This window comes from Furipterus horrens, unplaced genomic scaffold (genome assembly GCF_987537825.1).
Source record: "Furipterus horrens unplaced genomic scaffold, mFurHor1.1.pri manual_scaffold_13, whole genome shotgun sequence".
NCBI lineage: Eukaryota > Metazoa > Chordata > Mammalia > Chiroptera > Furipteridae > Furipterus > Furipterus horrens.
In genome coordinates this window covers 7,042,457-7,064,710 of record NW_028327183.1, presented here as the reverse complement: position 1 = coordinate 7,064,710, position 22,254 = coordinate 7,042,457, and the positions used below count along the sequence as shown (strand labels likewise).

The 22,254-nt window shown below is 61.4% G+C and overlaps 1 protein-coding gene across 2 annotated transcripts in view; it reads right to left on the bottom strand.

Moving 5' to 3' along the window:
• GNAO1 (G protein subunit alpha o1) overlaps positions 1-22,254 on the bottom strand; it is a 125,740-nt gene that overhangs the window by 5,076 nt on the left and 98,410 nt on the right. The window contains exons 4-8 of one of the 2 annotated variants that reach the window (XM_090260648.1): positions 13,875-14,035; positions 12,059-12,187; positions 11,680-11,809; positions 7,823-7,976; positions 3,936-6,082 (exon numbers count right to left, since the gene is read on the bottom strand). In XM_090260648.1, coding sequence (XP_090116774.1) covers positions 5,895-6,082; positions 7,823-7,976; positions 11,680-11,809; positions 12,059-12,187; positions 13,875-14,035 — 762 coding nt within the window. In that variant the 3' untranslated portion in view covers positions 3,936-5,894. Of the gene's footprint in view, positions 1-3,935; positions 6,083-7,822; positions 7,977-11,679; positions 11,810-12,058; positions 12,188-13,874; positions 14,036-22,254 lie in introns of those variants that run through there. The other variant, XM_090260646.1, reaches the window with a different exon arrangement.

Here is a 22,254-nt window from a genome sequence, read left to right as displayed (position 1 = left end):
TCTATCTGAGCAGGACGGTGAGGGAGGCCATGACATGTCCCTCATGGTCACTGAGTCCCACTCTGCCAGCATTGCACACAGCACTTTACATGCCTCGTGTCATTTAATCTCACCAACCCTTAGGGGCCACCGAGAGGTGACACCGCTGGGACATGGAAGAGCAGACTTGCACCCGGCTCTGGGCCAGCTGCAGGGCTTGGGCCATACAGTAGGCTTGTCCAGTCAATATAAGTGGTCTGTGGCCACCCGAGAAATAAATAGCAAGGGTCACGGTGGGCTCCACGCGTCTGCAGTCACCTCTCCCGTGACTGCCATAAGGGTGTCAGCCCCACACCGCTCTTCTTGTGGCTGAGGCCAGTGGGGGACAGTCTGAGTTCTCAGCTGCTCCTCGGGAGCTGCTAGATATGGTTTTGCTCCTCCCTTGGGGATCTGCAGTAAATGCCACCCCCTTCAATTATTATTTTTTTTTTACTCTGCTAAACAGATTTGGCAAACTCACGTGATCCTATCACCCTCATAGCCTCAGCCAGTGAATTTCAACCTCAGTGCCTGCCAAAGTCTGCCTGTTGTTTGCATAATCATGTTCAGAGGAGAGCGAGACCCTTCCCATGCCACCACGAGGCAGCCTATTCACAGAGCGGCAGGTGGAGTCTCCCTGGAGGCCAAGTGCAGGGCTGGGGGCTCTGAACCCTTAGGGTCACGGAGCCACCTAGGAGGGCAGACACTCTTGGAGAGCCAAGGATGCAACAGGAAGAGGCTGCCTCCCACACAGAGCCACCTTGGCCCACAGCTACTCAGCAAAGAGCTGCACACCAGCAGTGAGAGGCCAGCTCCCAGCTCTCCTGCACGACTGTCCCAAGCATTGCTTTGGTCTACAGACACTGGGGGACAATATGCCCCAGGGCACTCCCAAGACCAGAAGGGACCACCAGGGTGACCCGAGCTGAGAGTTGGGACTTCCCCCAATCTGGCCGGGCAGAAGGGCTCTTCCTCAAGAGGCCACCAAGTTCAGGTCTGGAAGAGAAATCCAGGCCAGCTGCCCAGCTGCACAGGTGTGTGCGGGGCTCAGCCCTGCACGGGCTCCCGCCGATGCGGCCTGAGTGTGCGCGCAAGGCCCTCTGCTGGGCGGCTCCGGGCTATCCAGGCTCCTGCTCCCTCGAGAGCTCACAGTCTAGTTGTGGGGAGACAATGCGCGCCCACGGAAAAGGTCTGCAGTCCCCGGAGCGGCAGAGCGCCTGGGAGGACATGGGAGGCAGAGGACACCTGGCACGGTCAGACCCGGATTCCCGGGGAGGGCCTGGGAGTAAAGTGTGGAAGGGCGGGCGGATCCCAGAGACGAGGGGGGAGCAGCCGCGAGGGGCGCTGTTGCACAGACAGGGGCGCCGGCACTGAGACCCCCTCCACGCCCCGCACGCGGACTGGAACTGAGGAGCTAAGAGCGCAGCTGGTCCTTATAAGCTTCCCCGAGAAGACAGACGCTGGAATACAGTCAGAATGGGAGACGTCATCCACTTGAGCAAAGAGGAAGCCAGAAGGGTCAGAGGCAGACAACAGCCACCCACCCACCCAGCCCTGCCTGCAGTCACCTTCCTGTCTGCCCCGAAGCCTCCGCCTGCCCCAGACTTCAGCGGAGCTGAGAGCAGTAGGAGGACCGCGCCAGTGCCACCCGGAGCGGCGGCCTGGCCGGCACCAAGCTCGCTAACGGGGAAGGTGGGCTCGGCCCTCATGACCGGCCTGCGCGGTGGGCGGGGTGGCCAGTCACCCGGAATTCTCCTGCCCCAGCAGGTGTGGCCCCTCCGCCAGGCGGCCGCGGTCCCTGGGCACTGACGCAACACACCACACTCACGCTAGACAAAGCTGGCACTTTTATTAACGGTAGGTGACTAATAAATACATTACTGCAGCCAATAAATTATTACAATAACTAGAGATTTATTAAACCCGCAAGTCACTCTACTTACAAAATTACAGTTAATGGGGGGGGGGTGGCAGGGTCAAGAAGTGGGAGCAGTGAAACTAAGGTTTGCTAAGGAGGGAGGGGGGCACCCAGGCCCACCCCTGCCTGGGACGGGGAGGGGAGCAGAGAGGCAGCAGCAGTGGGGGCTGGGAGAGAAGGGCCTGGCTGCACAGGGAGGCAGCCGGCATTGGGGGGGGGGTGGTGGAGGGGCAAGCAGGGAGGAGAGAAGGGGCTACAGATATGCGGAGCTGCTGGCTCTGCTGGGCAAGGGGCGTCTTCAGGCTGGTGGTCTTGGTGCATTGGGTCTGGGCATGAAACCTTTCTACCCACAGAGACCCCCTCTGACCAAGAGGGCCAGGGACTTAGGATGGTAGTGGGGGGTTTCTTTCTGCTTCTGCCTTGACCTGCCCCTCCTTTGACAGGGACCTTCAGCTGGCTGAGGTGGGGATCTGTCTGGAGCCCCAGGAGCCCCCAGAGGGAAGGCCCCAGTATGTTTCACGGGGGCAGGGGCAACCTGCCCACACTTTGGCCCTGTTTCCTGGTCTGGCTGTTATGGCCAGTCTTGCTGCCCTGAGCTGCTGGGACCCCTCACTGTGAAGGCTCATGGGCTGTTGTGGGGGACCTGTCTGGGGGTGCTTGCCTTTGGCGCCCCAGGCTGAATCCCTGGTAGCCATAGCTCTCCATTCCTGAAATCTGCCGGACTGTGCTGGAGGCTTCCAGGAGGTTCAGAGAAGAGTAGGGGCAGCAGAAGAGGCTTTTTGTGCCAGGCTTCTCAAAGAGGGGCCAGGCAGGCCACCACATGGTCTGGAGGAGGGAGACTGAGGCCTGGATTATGGTGGGTTTACTTACTGAAGAGTGAAGGCCAGACCAAGGGCAAGGGGGAGGGGCCAGAAGGAGGAAGAACCTGCAGAACCGGCCACTGGGTATCAACTGTGAACGTGTTAGGATGGAGCAGTGGGGTAAGCAACCCCCCCCCACTTGTCTTGGCAGAATGGAGGGGTGTCGGGGGCTTAAGGCCAGCCTGCTTGTGGAGGCTCTGTGTGGGGAGGGCACTTGTGGCTGCTGCCTGCGGGGGCTGTGGGGACTCACTGAAGCTGGGCACAGTCATGCCCCCAGTTCCCACCAGTGGGGCATGGAGCTAGGCTGGGAGACAGCTGCCTCCCGGCACCAGGTGCAGTGGTGGCCCTCTGCCTGGGCTCTGGCCCTGCTCCCTGGTAGGACATGTGGCCACAGGTCCTCAGGCTCTGCTGGGGCTGGAGCACTTGGCATTAGGCTTCTCTGGAAAGTGGCCCTGGGACCCGGAAGGTCAAAGCTGATGGCGAGGAGCCCAGAGGGCGGGGGCAGAGCCCACACTGTCCTCAGACCGGCTTCCGTAGGCCCAACAGAGCCCCCCCCTTGGGCCTCAGGCATTGTCCCCTCCAGTCAGGCCAGAGGGCCTTGGGGACCTCTCTCAGCCCTCTGAGCCAGGCCCAGACCTGGCTCTTGTGGGGGCATTTGGGGCAGGCACAGAACTCGCCCAAGGGCATCGGGGTGGCAGACGTAATTTTCATGGGTTTGGCAAAGGCGACCCTCCTAGAAACCAGCTCCTCCTTGGCCGGCTAAATCAGGGCCACTCAGAGTTTAAGCGTGCCCCCTCCCCCCACAGGGCCGTCCATGTCGCGCCACTCACCACCTCTCCCCCCATACCCACGACGGAGCCAACACCTGTCTGTCATCTTCGGCCGTCACTCCCCACGGTGGGGCCGTCGGTGAGGGCATGCACGGGCGGCGCAGTGAACAGCGGGCAGTTTTGCCCTGATCCCCTCTCCTCCAGGGTTAACGCTAGACAGCCGAGGTCCCCCGGCAGGCTGAGCGGGAGACGGGGAGCAGAGCCTCTGCAAGAGGAGAGGCAGCCTGGGCCTACGGGCGGGGAAGGGCAGGAAGGCCCGGGGCAACCAGCGCCTCCAGCCTCCTCATGCTGCCACCACGCGGGGCGGGCCCTGGGGCCCCGGACTCACCAGTGACCTGCAGGGCCAGTGGCTTCCACCTACAGAGGCGGAGCTCGGCCACCTCCCCCTTCTTGTTGCCACTTTTGAGTCTGGGGTCACAGGACAGAAGTAGGAGCACAGCTGGGGACGTCCGAGGTGATGATGCCGGGAAGTAACTGCTATGTCTTCAGTGTCGGGCAGCGTGGACCCGGCTGCCCGTGTCAGGTCATTGAGGCTGCTGGTTCCAGGGGCCGGTCCTCGCCACCACCCCGCCTGGTCCCGGGCAGCGCACAAGGTGGGTGCACTGAGTGGCCCGGGGCTGGCGGGGTGGCTGCTGCAGGCCGCTGCCTGTGATTTCCCACAAGGCCGTGCAGCAAGAGAGCCAGAGCAGGGAGGGGCTCACCCACCTGGTGGCACCCATGCCTGCGGGCACCTGGCACTAGGGACAGTGTACCACATAGAGCTGAGGGCCTCTCTGACCCTTGGAGCCCAGAGCTGCTGGAACGGGCTCATGCTGGCTCCGGGGCAGCCAGGGGGCGGCACTGGGATCCAAGGGTCCTGCCTTGCCCTGGGATGGAGCAGAGCCCAAGTGGAGACCAGAAGAACAGAGGACTTGAGGGGGCAGTCGGAGACCCCTCCAGGGCAGCCCGTTCTCATCCTGCAGGCACGTCTGTCTCCCTGGGCAGAGCCTGTCCCAGGCAGGGTGAGGGAGACAGGTGCTCACTGCTTGAGGCCAGCCCGGGCCTGGTCACCAGAAGTCACCCACCCACTTCTGCTCAGGAATCTCTGCCAAAGCCCCCTCCAAAGGGTCCCAGGGGGTGTATGTCTGAGGCAGCCGGGACCCCTGGCTGTGTCCCTCTGCCTTCCGCTGCCTCTGGGGGCTGGCAGGACCGAGGGCTGGGGACACACTCCTTGGTTTCTTCACCAAGACCACAGGAAGCTGGGTACTGGCCTCAGGGGCTGCACCCACACCCCCATCCCTGCCTCCCCAGCGGCAGAACCCCCACCCAGCCAATGCCAGTTCACGTTGGATTCACTGTACACTCGAGAAAACGCTTGGCTACTAACACCCAGAGCAGCCGCCTGAGACCGGATGCCGTGGGAAGGTTGATGGGTCATCCCTGGGCCTGCAAGGATGAGGCGGGAGGCCCCATCACAGTCGACACCAGAGCCACCTCCCCTCAGCACCCCCTTCCCGGACCTCTCACCTCTCCCTTGACCTCTGTCCAGGCACGGGAGACTCGAGTCCTCCCACCATCAACCACAGGCTGTTGCAATGACTCAGCTGCCAGAACCACTTCCCGATCTATGAGTTCGTTCCCCGGGGGGCCACTGGGAGCCCCAAGGGTGTGCCAGGAAGGATGGCCTGGAGAAGGAAGGGCTTCCGCCCGGGGCCGAGAGCCAAGGGCAGGGAGGAAGAGGCACTTGCTGAGGCCCGAGCCCTTGGACCTACGCGCTGGTCCCAGTCCCGCCCTGGCTTTTGGTGACGGAGCTGCCCCGACCAGAGAGCGCCCAGGAAAAGCTGAGCACTGGTTCCCATGGCCCCCACCCCTTCCAGCACCCTGCCCCAAGGCCGCCCCTGCCGCCTGCACGACCCCAGGAGACAGGAGGAGACCCTGGGACTTCGAGTAGGGGTCACCAAGGGCAGGGGGTGCCCATTCCGGGCCCCACATCCCTCTCCCCAGGATAAAACACTCAGAAATGGAGCAGAGGCCAGTGAGCTGCAGGCAGGCAGTGAGTGGCCCGTCCCAGGCGCGGTGCGGGCACTGGGCACCCTGCTCAGCGCGGGGTTACCACATGCGCCGATGAGGGGGCAGGGCGGCCGTGGAGGCCGTTCCCTCCTCCCCGCCTTGGTGCCAGCCGCTGCGCTTCCTTGTCAAGGGCATGAGAGGTGCCGGAGCTCTGGTTCCGGGGGGTGGGGGGCGGCAGGCTGCATAGTGCGGTGAGTGGCTGCAAGGCAAGGCTGGGGCTCAGTAGAGGCCACAGCCCCGCAGGTTTTTGGCGATGATGACGTCCGTCACGGCGTCAAAGACAAACTGGATGTTGTTGGTGTCGGTGGCACAGGTGACATGGGTGTAGATCTCCTTGTGGGCTGACTTGTTCTTGCTCTCATACTGGGCCTTGATGTAAGCCACGGCTTCTGTGAAGGCGCTGGGGCCTGCGGAGGGAGCCAGGAGGGCGACAGGTGAGGCAAGGCCATGGCCCAGGGCCTCTCAGTGACAACCTGAGGGAGACAGCTGGCGGGGCGGTGGACACATAACAGCTCAGCACAATCCATAGTGGGTCATGAAACCAAGTCCACAGTCACATTGTTTAAGAATCGTGAGAGGAACAAAATGTCAAACCTCACCGTGCTCACCTGTATTAAGGGCGAGCAGTGTTTCACGAAACTGCTTCCCTTTTGTGTGTGTGCACCTGACTCCTGATGCAAATGTCCTTTCTTCCCGTGGGCCCTGCTCCAGCCAGTCAGACCAGCCCCTAGCTGCTGCACACCCCGCAGGCAGGTCCTCGCCTGTCTGTGACCCCTCGGAGCAGGCCAGGGTGGGAGGGAACTGTGCTCCCTCCTTCACCCGACCCTTTCTCAGGCTTACCATCTGGGGCCTAAGGACTGCCCGGCTCCCCGACTTGCCGCCTTCCTCGGGGTGTGCCAGATCACTCTGTTCCTGGCAAGCCCAGGTGGAGGCTTCCAGGAGAGCAGCCGCTGTCTGGGAAGGAGCAGGGCAGGGAGCTTCGCATGGAAGCCACTGCAGGCTCCAAGAACTGGGGCCCGGCCACAGGCCTGGCTGTCCTGAGCCTCGGAGTGGGGCTGGATTTTAAAGCCGCAGTGCTATGTTGGGGTGGCCGCTATGCACGCTGGAAGCCTGGGACTGTTACTCCTTGAGGGAGGTCCTAGCATCTCCAGCACGTGGTCCAGGCCACCAGGCCTGGCCTTGAGCATCTGCCGGACCACTGCCCTTTCCTAAACCTGGGCTGGAGGTGGGGACGGGACCTACTCAGGCCTTGTCACCTAGGCCACAGCTGAGGTCACCTAGGGCGGGGTCCATGAACCCCCAGCTTGTAGCTGAGGGGAGGCTGACTGGTGGGTGGCAGGGCTGCTGGGGGCCTGGCCTACTGGCCTGCTGGCCTGACCGCAGAAGGGGTGACAGGCCAGCAGGATGGTCGGGTTGGGGCTGCCCACTCACCTCCCTGACCCCGCTCTGGCCACCCAGGAAAGCTGGTGGGCACCTGGGCTGCTCTGGCCACCCTCGCTGCTCCGTGGTTGTCCACCCACCCACAGTTAGGGAAACCTACAGCAAATCAACAGAGGCACCCTCGCCATCCTCAGTATCCTCCCCAGGGAGGCCGGGTCTCTGCTGCCCGGGCAGTTCCCTCCCCTCCAACAGGCCCTTGGAGTCTCATGACTCCGTGTGGGAGGTGCCATATTTGCGACTTATCACCACAATCGTAACAGTAATAGCACATGTTCAGTGAGCACATGCGATGTGCCCGCTGCCCTGCTGAGCGCTCCAGGCTCACTTGGCCCCCAGCCAGCCTGTGAGGGAGGGCCGGACCACCACGTCACGGTCCCCATCTCACTGATGTGAAGACTGAGGCGCTGAGAGGCTGCGTGACCCGCAGTGAGTGGCAGAGCCAGGGTCTGGTGGCCACCCCCTCATTATCCTGGTGTGGCCCCCTCACCGGTCATCTCTATTTATAGGTGACCCGGCTGGCTCCCAGAGGCTGCTGAGGACACCCAGCCAGGACCCCGCCCCACCTCCCCAGGGGCCGCCTTGGGGTTTGTGACAGATACTCGGCAGTCAAGTCCGGAGCATCCTCAGAGCACAGTACGGGGGGCTGAGCTCCGCGTGGGGGCCCGCCCCCTCAGCGCATCCGGCGGCCAGGCCCCTGCCGGCCTCACCTGTGTACTCGGGGAAGCAGATGGTCAGCGGGGACTTCTGGATCTTCTCCTCGAACAGGTCCTTCTTGTTGAGGAAGAGGATGATGGACGTGTCTGTGAACCACTTGTTGTTGCAGATGCTGTCAAACAGCTTCAGGGACTCGTGCATGCGGTTCTGCAACAGGGCGGAGAGGCAGGTGAGCGCCGGGCGCAGGGCCGGACCCGCCACGGCCACCGCACAGCGGGACAGCCAAGGAAGGGTCCGCCAGCGCGGCCGGATGGAACACCCACGGACGGAGACGGGAGGACCCACAGAGACAGACGGTACGTGGTCCCCGCTTCATTCCACACGCAGGCAGGGTGGGGGGGGGTGGAGCAGGGTGGCCAGGGTGGGGAATGCTGCCCCCGACCCACCTCCCCCCTGAGAGGGCTGGCCCGGGATGGGGCAGCGAGGTCGCTGGGGGGACCCCGGCTCGCGGAGAGGACATGCACCATGCACTCAGGGGCAGGGGCCGTGCTGCCATCCACGTCTACACGGAGCCGAGGGCCATGCAGACATCTCTACTGGGGTCTCATTCAGGTTCGCCAGCGGGGGTGGGGGGCGGTGCACGCATTCAGGAGGGGAACATTAACCGAGGACCAAGAGATCCTCGCATTAATCCAGAGTTGGAAGCAGACACCAGGGGCCAGCGTCTGGGGGGTGATCTTGCTGTGGCCTCGGTGTGGTTGGGGGCTGGGTTGGCTGGCTGGGCTGTGGCTGGGTGCGGGGTCGGCTCTGGGTGAGCTGCTTATTGGGGCTGGTTTCCCAGGAGAGGGGCCAGAAGAGCCCCGAGAGGAACCCCAGCAAAACAGGTTAAACCAGAGAGGAAGATAAAAACCCAGCAGAAAACATGAGAGAAAGAGAGAGAAAAAAAAAAAACCCTGAAAAATAGGTTCAACCAGTCTCGGGGCTGGGAAGTCAAGGCCGGGCCCTGTGGGGCCCCTGTGTAGGCTCGCAGAGGCCACGGCCGCCCAGGGACTGCGGACTGCGTGGCAGATGAGGAGTGAGATGCGGGGGGGTGGGCAGGGCCGGCGCCACAGCAAAGTCACCCGCGGGCCGACAGCCGGCTGCTTTCAACTCTCAGCTGCTGGCTTCCGCTGGAGGGAGGTGCTTCATACCTGCCCGGCTTGGAGGGTCTCTCAGAATCTGCTCATGGTTTTGGCCTTGGTTTGGCAATTTAAGGCCCTGTAGGCAGTGGCGACGGCAGTGGTGGTGAAGCTGTGGCAGGCCCAGGGCCCGGGGTCCGAGGACAGGGTGGCCGGCCGGCGGGCGGGCAGCCTCCAGCCCCAGGGGCCAGCGTCAGGCACCTTCTTGGGCAGCTCCGACTCTCGCCCCTGGCCAGTGAGGCACGCGCAGGGCTGACCAGAGAGGGAGGCCAGGGGCCAAGGGTCCCTGCTTTCGGGGCAGAGGGTCCGTAGCCCACAGCCCGTCTGTCAGCCATGCGCCGGGGCAGAAGAGCCCGGCCACTGCCATCTACGGAGTGGAGTCCTGAGCGGGGGTCCTCTCACAGCTCTGGGCCCCACTCTTCACAGCCGCTCCAGGGGCTGAGCTCCCACTGGCACCGTTTTAAGGAGCAGGAAGTGGAGCGGCTGCCCCGTGACACAGAGGCAGGGCCAGCACGCTGTCCCAGGCCACATCTGTCCGGTGCCTGTTGCTGCCACGGGTCCCAGACACACAGCTGTTGGCTTAGTTCTGCAGCAATGGTGTTGCTCTTGCTGCTGTGGGCCATGAGCTGCTGTCGTGGGCTGCTGTCGGGTGGGAGAGCCCATCCCTGTTCCCTAGGGGGGTGGCGGCTCTTTCCGTTTTGGGGAGGAAAGGGCAGTCCATTCCTGGCCTTGGCCCATGTGCTTGGACTTTGCCAAGGTCCTCTGCTCCAGCCCTTGTGAAGAAGGGAGGTGAGGGGATGGTGGGCCGGGAGCAGGAGGCGCGGGGAGGCGGAGGGGCGCCCCAGGACGTGCGCCCTGCTCAGCAGCAAGGGCTGGTGAGGAGCTTGCTGAGGGCTGGAAAGGCTGCCTGAGCTCAGGGCCTGGCATCTGCCCAGCCCCACGTTCCATGGAGTCTGAGGGCCATGCAGCTTTGGCCTCATGGCTGCCAGACCCACCCAGACACCCTTTGCTCATACCCTGCGCTACAGAGGTAAGCGGGAGGCCCTGCCCCATGACCGATGGGCCTGGGACCTGGGTTTGAGCTGTCTGCAGGCCTGGCAAGGCAGGTCCCAGGGGAGAGGCCTGTTCTGGGAGAAGGGCCCTTCCACTCTCCGGCCCTTAGCTGTGTTTGAAACCCACAGCCCTGCCTCCCACTCCCAGGTCCTGCAGAAAGAGATGAACCGAGTGGATGGAGTTCAGACCACAGGGGTGGCCAACCAGACCATGAACGGCGGCTCAGAAAAGCATAGCAGATCAATAGCGACAGACGTGCCGGGGCAGCCCCGGTGCGCGGGTCCAAGCATAGCCCAGGGTGCGTGCCTATCCCCGGCCCACCCTCTGCACTGGTGATCTCAGATGCCACAACCCGCTGAGGTCATGGAGAATGATGACAGTGATACTAGAAAGAGCTGTATGGCTCAGGCCCCAGAAGCCTCCCTCGGGACAAGGCAGGGCTTGGGGGGGTTTGCTGAACCCCAACTCAGGGGTGCATCTGGACCTGAAGGAGGGAGAGCGAGGTGGACAAACCAGTATGTGGCGCATGCCCGGATCCACCACCCAGGTACAGGCTTTGGCCCCAACCTGCCAAAAGCTCCCCCAGGACGGCGGCTCCTTCTCCCCTCTCATAACACAGCATTGTGCGGCCTGCACCCCAAAGCCCATGAAGTCTTCACAGCAGCCTGTGGGACCTGCAGGCAGGCTGATGAAAAAATGAGACCCAGAGGGGAGACAGGCCTTGCTCAGGGCCCACCGTGACGACGCGCCCGCCCCCAACCTCAGTGCTGACGGAGAGGCCCGGCCAGGCCTGTGTGCCGCAGACAGAATGAGCAGAGCAACGCCAAGGGCTGACCTGTAGCCCAGGAGCCCCACTCCCAGGAGGCGCTGTGGGCTTGTCTCTGCGACCCCGGGGGCGCGCACCCCCATGCCCGGCTTCCCTGACAGGCTGTGTGAACAGGCCTGCCACCCTGTGGGCTTCAGACTAGACGGGGACTCTCAGCGGTCCCCCCACCCCCGTCAGGACAATCACCAGTGACAGTACAACCACCAGCTCAGCGCCACTGTCCTGTCCCGGGACTTCATGTGATGCCCTCACCCATTGCCAGGGACCCCGAAGGTACGTACTGCTGTCACCCCCCTGCAACTGAGGCGGAGAGGGTGCTGCCTGAACTCAGTGGCAGACCAGAGCCAGGACCAGAGGGACGCAGCCCCCTTGGCAGGTAAGCGCCCCCTGTGGAGGGCAGCTGGCTACTCTCCAAGGCCCCAGACGGAACACGACAGACGTCGGGGGCAGGAACCTGGGCTGACCTCCTCCAGAGGTGCCGCTGTCCTGCCAGCTGCCCTGCCCGCTGCCCGCCCTGCAGGCCTCTCCTGGCAGCAGCCCAGCCAACAGAACTGTTTTCTGTCTTATGCCCCTTCTGCTGACACACCCCGACTTCTTTTAGGATTGGCTGCGTTCAGATCTGGCCTGATGACCTCTGTGACTCTGCCATGTTTACCGAGGGGGCACTTACTGCCTGAGCCCCAAAGTCTGCGAAGACGTTTGTGAGCACTGTGCCCCCCGGCCCGAGGCACCGGCCTGTGACTGCCGTTTCTGCGTTTGCCCCATGATGGAACCCCAGCCACTGCTGCCACGGAGGCCAGTCATGGCCAGGCCTCCCTGTGTCCCCGCAGCCAGGCGGGCGCAGGCCACTCACCGTGGTCTCGTCTTCGTGGAGCACCTGGTCATAGCCGCTGAGCGCGACACAGAAGATGATGGCCGTGACGTCCTCGAAGCAGTGGATCCACTTCTTGCGTTCAGATCGTTGGCCCCCGACGTCGAACAGCCTGAGGGGGGACAGGGCAGATGGGGTGGTGGGCGGTGGGGTCCAGGCAGGTGGGGTGCCTGGCCGAGCTCTGGGGCAGGAGGAAGCCCCTCTTCCAGGAAGCCTCCCTGTTGATCCCAACCCTAAACTTGGTGGGAACAGACCTACAGACAGGTCCCTTCTCTGTTCTAACTGCCTGTCCCAACACAGAAGTTCCCAGGCAGATAGGTCGGTATCTGGGGCTGGGGCTCCCAAGTTGCCTGGGCCTCACCTGAAGTGAAGGTTCTTGAACGTGAAGTGGGTTTCTACGATGCCGGTGGTTTTGACCCTGGTTCGGAGGATGTCCTGCTCGGTAGGCTGGTAGTCGGTGGCTCCGATCCGATCCAGGCTGTCCAGGTAGCTGGGGACGGCAACACACGGGGACCATGGACCAAGCTCTGGGCACTGCTGGGCCACACCCTTCAGAGCCCAGTCCCTGCCAGGGCCCCTCGCAGGCCGCTGTGGAAAAGATGGCACCACTGTGTCCAGGGCCAGGTGTCGGGGTGGGGGTGGCCGCACATTCTCCCAGAGCCTCTGGTTCAGACCCCAGGGGACCTGTGCACAGCTGCAGGTACTCTCGGACAAGATCAAGCTTCTCAGTGAGACCAACATGCTTACAAGGCTGCTTCGTCATTTCTTCGTGACAGAGTAATAATGTCCACAGCTGGACTCCATTCTTCACATGTGTGATCATGTTTCCCCCTTACTTCCCAAGGGAAACGTACTGTTCTGTAGATCAGAGAACGGAGGGCCAGTGGAGGTCAGCACCTTGTCCCCTGTGAGCTGGGCCTTGGACCAGGACCTCTGGCCCCAGAGTCCACGCTCCAGCCAGTCTCTCTAGTGCTTCCAAGAGGCCCACGAGCATCTGTACTTCCTGAGAGTTTACCATGGGGCCCGTGGGCTTCTGCCCATGTGCTGCTCTTGGAAGGGTGGCTCGGAGTTCACGGAGCTGGACAGCGGCTGGGCCTGCCTGGGACCAGGGCTTTCCCATCATGCCACCACTTCTGGAGACAGGCCAGGCCTTGGCACCCCATCCGCTCAGGCCAAGCACCCGAAGGGCTTTGGGGTCTGTGTGGGTTAGGTGTGAACCCAAAGCCAAAGATCTGGGGAACCAGGAAGGAGGGAGCTGGATCGGGCCTTCGGGAAGATTCAGTGGCCTTCCAGGGCCGGCCAGGCATCCATTCCTTCTGCCTCCAGGGGCTGCGCTTCGCTAGCATTTCCTGGGACCTGCGGGGAGCCAGCTCCCGGGCTGATGGACATCCCTGGGGTTGGGGAGGGCAGACCAGTAACTGGCTCCAGAGCCCATGCTCTTCACCAGGCCCCTAGGCCTCCTTGCCTGTCTGGATGGACAGGCTGAGGCTGCAGCACTGATCGGGGGTCTCTGGCCACCCAGAGCCTCCTCGCCAGGCCCCTGGGTGTGGACGTGGGCCTTGGCCTGCAGAAGCCCCTCCTAGCCCTTCCAGTCCTCTTAACCTCTCTGTGCAGGCCCCTCCCCTGCTCCCACGTAGAACCTGTGCTGGTTTCAAAATGACCCTCTCCCGTCATCTCCAGGGGGTCACCAAGGCTGGGGAGCCTCACGTCTGGGCCCACCATCCAGGCTGGGAAGCCACCTTTAGGCAGACAGCCAGCCCTCATCCCAGTGCTGGCTGAGCCTCATGGAGGGAGGTGCCTGTGTGTGTGTCATTAACACCTAAGTAAGATGTGTAACCTGTCAGGAGGTGGTGTCCGAAGGAGTCAGGTGGTCAGTAGGGGGACGACTCCTGGGGGCTGCTATTTGACACAGGATGGCAGGGAACGCTTCTCAGGTAGGTTGACATTGAGTGGAGGCTGAAGGGAGTGAGGGGTGAGCCTCCTGTGGTCCGGGGAGGGTGGTGGGTGCAGGGTCCTGGACTGGAGGAGACGCCGGGATGCATGCTGGGAGAGCCCCCACCTGCCCGGCCTCCTCCTCCTCCCCGTCCCCCATAGCAGAATACCCCCAGCAGCTCTGACCTCTGCCCCACCCATCTCACTGCCCCGCTGGACGCCTCCCTCCTGCCCGGGACACTCACTATTTGGCCGAGTCGTTGAGCTGATACTCCCGGGACCGGTTGAAGCACTCCTGGATTCCTGAGTCACCCCACAGTCGCACCATGGCCGACAGCAGCTCTGAAGAGAAGGGCTCGGTGTCCTCCATCCGACTCACCACGTCACACACCATCTTGGCGTCAGCCTGTGAGGAGGGATGGGTGGCGACTTTGAGGCTTGGTGGGGAGCAGAAGCCCTGGCCGGGCCCCTGCCGGGGACCAGGACAACGCTCAGCCCTGAGCCTGGCCAGGAGCAGCAGCCACTATCCTCACGGCCTCCAGATGCGGATATGCGTGCGGTCTGGTTTGCTGGGGCCCTGGGACGAGCATCTGTGAGCCAGCGTTCGGGGCCTGCTATCACAGGGACGCGCTGAGACAGCGGCCGCCCGCCACGCCTGTGCAGCCCTCGGGGTCCTGTGGGCTGGGGGCTGCGGGCCGGGCACTCTTCTCCACTTTCCGACGCCAGCCACCCGGCGGGCCGCTTTCATTCCTTCTGAAGACCCAGCTTCTGCCAAGTCCTTGTTTGGGGGAAAGAAGTCCATGTTCGTGGCTAAGGTAATGGTCTGCACTTCCTGCCCCAGGTGGAGCAAGTTCCTAGAATTGGGTATTTTGGTTCTTTGAGAACTCAGGGCAGCTGTACCCTGGGCGTGGAGCGCAGAGGCCGGGTCTCCAGTCAGCGCACATGGCGAAAACGCCCTACGTCAGTAATAAATCTCTAGAGCGCCTTAGGCCCTTGGGTGGCCTGAAGTTAAAGCTTAATTTTATTCGTTTCAGTTACTTGTGATTTGCCTTTGGCCTGTGCCTGCTTTTCCCAGGGGGTGGGGGTGGGGAGGAGAAAGGGGTGAGTAAGGAGACAGGGAGCCCACCCTGCCTGCGCCTCCTGCCCCTTCCTCGGTCGTCCGGGGAGGGGGTGCGATTTGCTTAGGGCTGACGGGCGGAGGCCGAGGCTCCGCTGAAACTGCATAAAAGGGCTCCATAATTGGCAGGCATCTTCTCCCTGCCTCTCATCCTGGGTGCCGAACAGCGTCCTCCACCTTTGAAGACCACAAGTGCATGCACAAGACACCAAACCAGGGAGGGGGCGTGTCCTGAAGACTCAGGAGGCTCTCAAGGTCACAGGCCCAGCACCATGCGCTGGACAGTTTACAAAGGACGTTCCTGCACACACACGACTGGCTTAGAAGTTCACAACGGCCTCAGGAGGGGGCTCTTCACCCAGTACCTTTGCAGTTCCTCCCCCTCCAGGAAGGACACACTGCCTCTCTCCGTGGCTGTGAGGTGTCTGGGGGCCTCGCTCCACCAGAAAGAGGTGGCAGTTCCACACCCAGGCTGTGCTGGTTTGGGCCACGACCGTCACCAAGAACATGCCCGGCTCTCCCATTCATCCCAGGGGAAGATGAGGGGTGCACACAGCAGAACTGAGCCTGCCCTGGATTTCAGATTGCCAGCTGGACCCCTTTCTTCCCTATGAGAAGAAGTGCCTGCCGTTTGCAGTGACTGAGTTGGGGAAGGTATGTGAAATAGCACAGTTGTGACAATAGCTAACTAGTGCAGTAGTCACTGTACATGTTACTATCCCCACCCTACAGGCCGGGAAACTGAGGGCCAGAGAGAGGAAGGCCCTCACCTGCGCTCACAGGTAGTGAGGGGCGGAGTCTGACTTCAGGGCCACCTGTGTGGGCAGACCCACAGGTGCTGGGGGCGGTCCCCGACTACAGTGCTTCTGACGGCAAACGATGCTCGATGGAGGGGTCTGCACCAGGGGTGACATGCATTACCAGAAAGATCCATGCTCTGTCAGAGGCAAGCGCTGATTTACCGTCTAGTTCGGAGCAGGCAGGTGTGAGGCAGGTCCTGCGGCCGAGCCCCATTGGTGCCCTGCTTGCCCTGAAGGCTGCCTTCTGGGGGCTCCTGCAGCTGGGCAGACCTTCCGCCTCTGCTCCTGGGTGTGTAGCAGCTGCCCAGGGTGGGAATTAGTGCTGAGAGCAGGCAGGAATTGGTGGGCAAATACCCTGGCTTCCTTGTGCCCACTGGGAGGTCAGAGTCCCAGCTGCCCAAGGCCGTGGCCCACCTGTCTCTGCACCTGGATTCCCGATGTCATGTCCCCTCTCCTTCAGTGCTTCCTGAAATGATCTCCCCAAATAAACTCCTGCCTGTCAGCTAGCTTCTAGAGAAACCCAAAACCAGGATAATAAGGTGGCTGCCTAAGCCCAGGCCCCGGGCAAACCCTGTCCACTTAGTCTGCACACATCTCTCGGGGTGACAGGGCCTTGCTCAGAATACTCTCCCGACCCCAAAGCGAGGAGCCCGCCACCTCACCCCCTGGCTGGGGTGCACCGTGAGACAGCCCCACTGGTGGCCGGGAGTGGGTTGTGCCGGGCCCGCTGTCTCCCTCACCGCACGGGCCCCCTGGAATTGGGGTCCTTAATTCATGGGCACAGCAGTTACTACTAGATGATTACGCTGCTCTCAAGCCCTGTCCACTCCCTGCCTTCTGGCTGAGCCCGTGGAGAGCGAGATGCGCCAGCCCGTGGCACGTGGCTCTGGAAATAAGTGGGAGGTGCTGGGAGTCTGCAGGTGTCTTCTGGGGAGGGAGAGACACAAAGGAAACGAGGTCAGTTCCTGGAGGCCCTGCAGCCCACAGAAGAGTCTGCACAAAAGGCACGTGGGACCAAAGCCTGGGGAGGCTTTTCCCGCGTCGAGCTGACGGTGCCAGCCCAGATCCAGGTCCGTAGGCGCTTGGCTTTCCACCCAAAGGGCCTGGCTTCCTAGGTTCCCAGGCTGGAGATGAGTTTCTTCAGCCTCTGAGCTCCCTGGACAGCTGGCCCTGGTACATGGACTTGGGTGTCCTAGGAAGGCAGTGACTCAGGGAGACGGGGGGTGGGTGAGAAGGGGCTGCCTCCACCTGGGGCGAAGAACAGTGCACCGGCCTATGAGTGGGGGCCCACATGCTGACGCCACCCGCAGGCGGGTGGGTGACCGCGGGTGGGCCCAGCCCTCTCCCGGCTCTGCGTGCTTGCCCGTCTGTGGATGCTGCGGTGCACCTGGCCAGGCCTTCCCCCACTTCCTCCTCCTGGCCTTTGCCAAGGTCTCTGCCAGGTCTGTGAGGTGGGACACAGGGCCTGAGGGCTGGGCAGGGCGGGTGGCTGCCTGCGAGGTAAGAGACACACTCCGATCTGAGCCTCCTGGCGCCTCACGGAGAGCGAGGGTGTGATCTGCAGGCCTCGGCAAAGCCACCTGGCACCGCTGTCTTTGTTCCGCCCTGTGTGACCTGGAATTTGGGAGTCCCCACGGCAGCAGGGTGCACTGTATGGCTAAGGGCAGACTGGATTGGGGGACTCCTGGGAACATGCCAGTGGACAGTCAGGGGTCTGGGCTGTCCTCCCAGCTTCCTTTCCTCACCGAGGTGGGGGTGGGGTGCAAGGTCTTGTGCTGGCCGTCCTGCTGTCCCCCCACGCCCAGCTGTTCCTCTCAGGTCTTCCCCAGCTCAGGGTATGTTGCCACCATGGGGCCCGCTGCCCAAACTCAGACGAGGAGTCATCCTTGGCTGTGCCGCTTCCCTCCAGTGACAGGTGTCCTGTTGGTTTTTCTCAGACCGGTTTCAGTCAGTCTGCTCCCCGTCTCCTCTGGCACGTCCCCGCATCCAAGCCACGGCTGCCCTTCTCCTGGCTGCCCCGGGTCCCCTCCCACGGGCTCCCGGCCTCCCTCTGGCTTCTCCCCAGTCTGTCCCCCACACGGCGGCCAGCAGGACACTGGCCCTTTCCTCCTGACCTCAGTTCTTCCCTTTGCCCTTAGGAAAAGAACTGCAAACATTTTTAACTGGGTAAACGAGCACCCAGCTGCAAGAATGCATTCCCTAATTCTGCTTGCAGCTAGGAGTGACAACGTGACAAGTGCTCCCAGTAAGAGGTAAGCCGAAGTGTCCTGAGGTCTTTTTAAAGGGAGGGTGCACACTCCTCCCTCCCCCCGTCCCCGGGACCTCTTGAAGCCCAAACCTTTGATTTGATAGCTGGAGCTTCAGCTGCCAATCTGGATAATGAAGACAAGGTCTACACCTTAGGAGAGCAGAACAGTAATTTAAAAACAGCCTGGGTCCTTGATAACTTTGTGGACACTCCATACCTACCACCTGGACTTCTTTTTTTCACATTTAAAGTAAACTACCTTATTTAAGCCATTATTCTCTGAGTCCCAGGTGTTCACAGTCAAACCTAATCCTAATCTTAAGGCATAGAAATAACTCCTCCTCTTTCAATGCTTTCACTACCCTCCCACTGTTCCTGTATTCCAAACCCTCACCTTGGCCCCCCCAAGCCCCTCCCCGTCTTAATCTGCTCCCACCTCTCAGGAGAGTCCAAGCACACAGCCCTTCTTGTTCCCCAAGTTAGCCAGGGTAACTGGGTGTTCCATCTGCCCAGGTCACCCTTTCCCTGGCTCTTCCCCATCTCAAATGTCACTTCTTCAGGGAAGCCCTCCTGGATGCCTCCAGGCAGAGTTCCCCCCCACCCCCCCTACACTAACCACACCTGTCACAGCTGGGATTGGTGCCTGTTGCCCAGGGCAGGGGTCGTTGCTTGATTTTTCATGACACCCTGGGTCTCTCAGTGTTTAGTACATAGTTGGCGCTCAGCAACGCGTGTGAGGTGTGTGGATCCCTGGCGTGTTAATATCAGGCATGGCCCCGATTTCTCACTCCATCCCATCAACCCCCCCAACAACTCCTACCTTGTCGATTTCAATGAGATTTGCACCTAATTTAATCATGTCCTATCAGGTAGCCATCCTGCTTACACAGATGGGAGACTGAGGCTCAGAGGCGAGGTAACTGACTCAAGGTCAAGCAGTAAGTAGAAGAGCGTAGACCCGAGGTGGACCTTGTCTACTGTGCTCCAGCCAACGGCCCTGGTCCTGCATCTCAGACAAGGCCTGGCCACCCAAAGCCAGAGCTGAGGACCCACTGGTGCCCAGCCCGGCCCCTTGAGCAAACATTAAGGACACAGGTAAGAGGCACAGGAAGGGTCACACTAGGAGGGAAGGAGGGGCCTAGGCAATCGCCCTGGAGGACTGTGGAGGGGCCAGGCTGGGCCCAGTGGTGTGGGGGACGAGCTGAACAAGCAATTAATAGAGCCAGAGGAGGTCTTGTCCCTTTGCCTGCCTGCCTTCCTGGATCCAGGGGACAGGGTTCACACTGGGCATGACCTTCCCGGGCAGGTCTCCTCCTGGGTCAGTGGTGGGGGCATGTCCCCTCTGCTACGCCCCCCATGGCGCTGCCACCTCTTGCTGGTCAGAGCACGCCCACGGGTCCAGGCAATGTGAGGTGTCACAAAACATGCTGTCCAGCCTGACCTACAGTGTGGCTCCGTGGGGAACGCTGGGCGAGCTTCTGTAGGCGAGGTGGTGGTGACCAAAGAGGGCCCGCCCCTCTGCTGATGCGGCTTCCTTCCCTCGTTTTCTGGCACCAGTGCCCCTGCTTCTTTGAAGGAAAGCACTTTTCCCCAATCAGTCTGAGCAGTTTGAGGGGCTGCTGACTGTCCCCAGGTCCCAGCAGATCCACATCACTGTTGGTGGACAGTTTGGGCTGGATAAGAATCCACGTTTGTCAGATCAGACTAACCATGGCCCCCCATAGCCCCAATCAGCCCCAGGATGTCTGTAGAGCTGGGGGCAAAGAGGCTGTCAAAGGGAGGCCCACGAGGATGTGGGGCTGTCACCGAGAAAGGCATAGGCAGCAGGCAGCCAGGATGACATGTCAACACCTGGGGCCTGGGTCACATGCATTTCTGAATGTGACCTGCAGGCATGAGGTCACTCTTACAGGGTTAAGATCAGCAGGCTCTGGAGAGCTTGTGACTTCTCAAGGACACCTGTAGGGTTCTTTTCCCCACACCAGTGATTTCAGAACAGCGCGGATACCTCCTTTCACTGGGGTCAGTACAACCTTTCTGGTTCAACGGTTTCTTATAACGTGGACATATCCATGGCCCGAAGCCGCTCCAGGCGGAGGTGAGGTGCTCTGGGGGAGCCCCACGACCCTGGAGAACCCCTGTGGTCACCTCTGCGCTGCCTCCACGAGCACCTGGAGAAAGGGGTGGGCACGGGGCTGAAGGGACATGTCCAGCATTTGGTGCATGGGGGGCTCAGCACAGGGTGCCTCCCACAAATGGGCGCCCTGGGCCACTGCTGAGGAGCAGGGTGCCTAGTGGGGTGGTGAGGGTAGCTACGCCCTTGAACTGGCAGCACACAGGGTTCCCCCACTGTGGTGCACAGGCCAGGGGCCTCTTGTCGCAAGGACATGTGCTTCCGGGGACTGGTTATGAGCGTGCTTGGGGAGCAGCACTTGAAGTCCAGGTGACAGACAGTGGGACTGCCTAGTGGCACCTAGGGGTGAGGAACTCACCCTCCAGACAGCTGTCTCCAGTAGGCCAGCTGGTCCTGAGAGCCAGAACCCATATCATGATGAGGGGCGCGGGCTCCCACGGCCCAGGCAGAGCCTTGCCCACCTGGCTCCCACCTGCTGGGGCACAGACAGCCCCCCGACCTCGTATCTCCTGCTCATGCTTCCCAAGGCTGAGGCTGGGGTTGTGCCACGCCGCAGGGGGGGATGGGGGTGAGTGCAGACCCAGGAAGCTGGCTGAGCCCCCGGCCATGATGGCCACACGTTTTCCATTTACTGCCCGAGACTTGGAGGTGCCCATCACCTGGACAGGGATGCCTGATGTCACCTGTAACACTCAGGTCTTCAAAATGGTTCCCTTTTTCTTTAGGGCAATGCAAACTTCTCAGTAAACATCAGCGGCAAAGGGGCTTGGAGCTAAAGTACAACAGAGAGCCCTTGCCCTCCCAAGAGGTGAGATACAAAAACATAGTGGGGGAGTGAATAGGAATTTTCAGTCAGGTGACCCGGGTTCAAGTCCTGGCTCTGCAGCTTTTTAGCCCTGTGACCTTGGACAGACCACTTGACCTGTCTGAGCCTCTGGTCTCATTATTTCCACGTCTCAGGGTTGTTTGTGCAGCTGAAACAGGCTAAGGATGCGACACAGCTTTGCAACAAAAAGAGCCCTGCAAATGTTAGTTATTATAAGTGAAGATGAAGTCCCTCAGACACAAACAAGCTGACATAAAGTAGGCCTGCCTTCAGGCAGGCATGATAATCTTGATAACAATAATCATAGTAATTATAATAATAACCCTTCCATTTGAGGAGCTGCTTTGGGCCTTTCAGTTTCCCTCCGTCTCTCATCTTTTAGGCCAAGTGAACTGTGAGTGCGTGAGACACACACACACACACACACACACATTCTCTCTCTCTCTCTCACCCCCCCCCCCCCCCCCCCCCCCCCGGTTGCTGGGAAGAGCATCCATCTGGCCCTGCCCTACCCTGTGCAATGTATTAATAGTCCCGGCTCCCACCAGGGGGCAGGAGCGCACAGGCCTGGGGGAGAGGGAGCCCAGGAGACCAGGCAGGGCAGGGCCAGGCCCAGTGGGAAGAGCTGCCTGCCTTCCTTGGCTGCCGACTCTGTTCCTCAAGGGGACAGGGCAGAGAGATCCAGTGGCTAGAGGCCCACGTGGGTTACTGCAATGCTAGCAGGTGGCAGTGGTGGGGAGCAGGGAGCATTCTGGGTGCCACCCAGGCCTCTACATCTGGGGACATGGAGCAGTCACGGCCTCTCACACATGCAGGGGTGCGTCCGTCCCTTCCTCTGCAGCGGGGCCTCCCTTCCACACCTAGCTGGGGTGCGTACCTTTCAGGGTTCATGCATCCGCCCGTCCATTACACCCCCAGCCACCCTTGCTCAGCCATGCACTCACTTCCACACCCACCATCCCTTTACCTTCCTGCTGTCCTTCCACAGCAACTGTCTATCCCTTAATTATCCATTTGTGTACCCGTTCCTTTCAGTCCTTTTTGATCTCTCCAGCCACCCACCTGCCCATCCACCCATTTACTCATCTACCGATTGTACACCCACTACCGAGTGGGGTCTTGGTGCTAAGAACATTCATACTTGGCACAAAGAGAACATACTGCCTGACTCTCCCCGACCCATCAGCTGGAGCCCTGGACACATCAGGGGACAATTGCTCCCTTGACTTTCCTTCCCTCTGCCCCACGACCCATCTTTGTCAGTGCCTGTGGCCCTGTTAAAGCCTTGCCTGAGATCTCCAGGTGGGTTCAGAGGTAGTCCAAACTTACAGGTTCTCAGGGATTGATCCCATCCCTCTGAGAACCCTCTCTGGGGCCCTGGCTGCCTCCTGCGGAGGTGGAGAGGGCTTGGGTTTTCTGAAGGACCTCATTTTCTAAAGCATCACCCCCCTTCCAGCCTCAAAACCCTGGGATCTCCCAGAAGCAGCGTTTTCTGCTGGC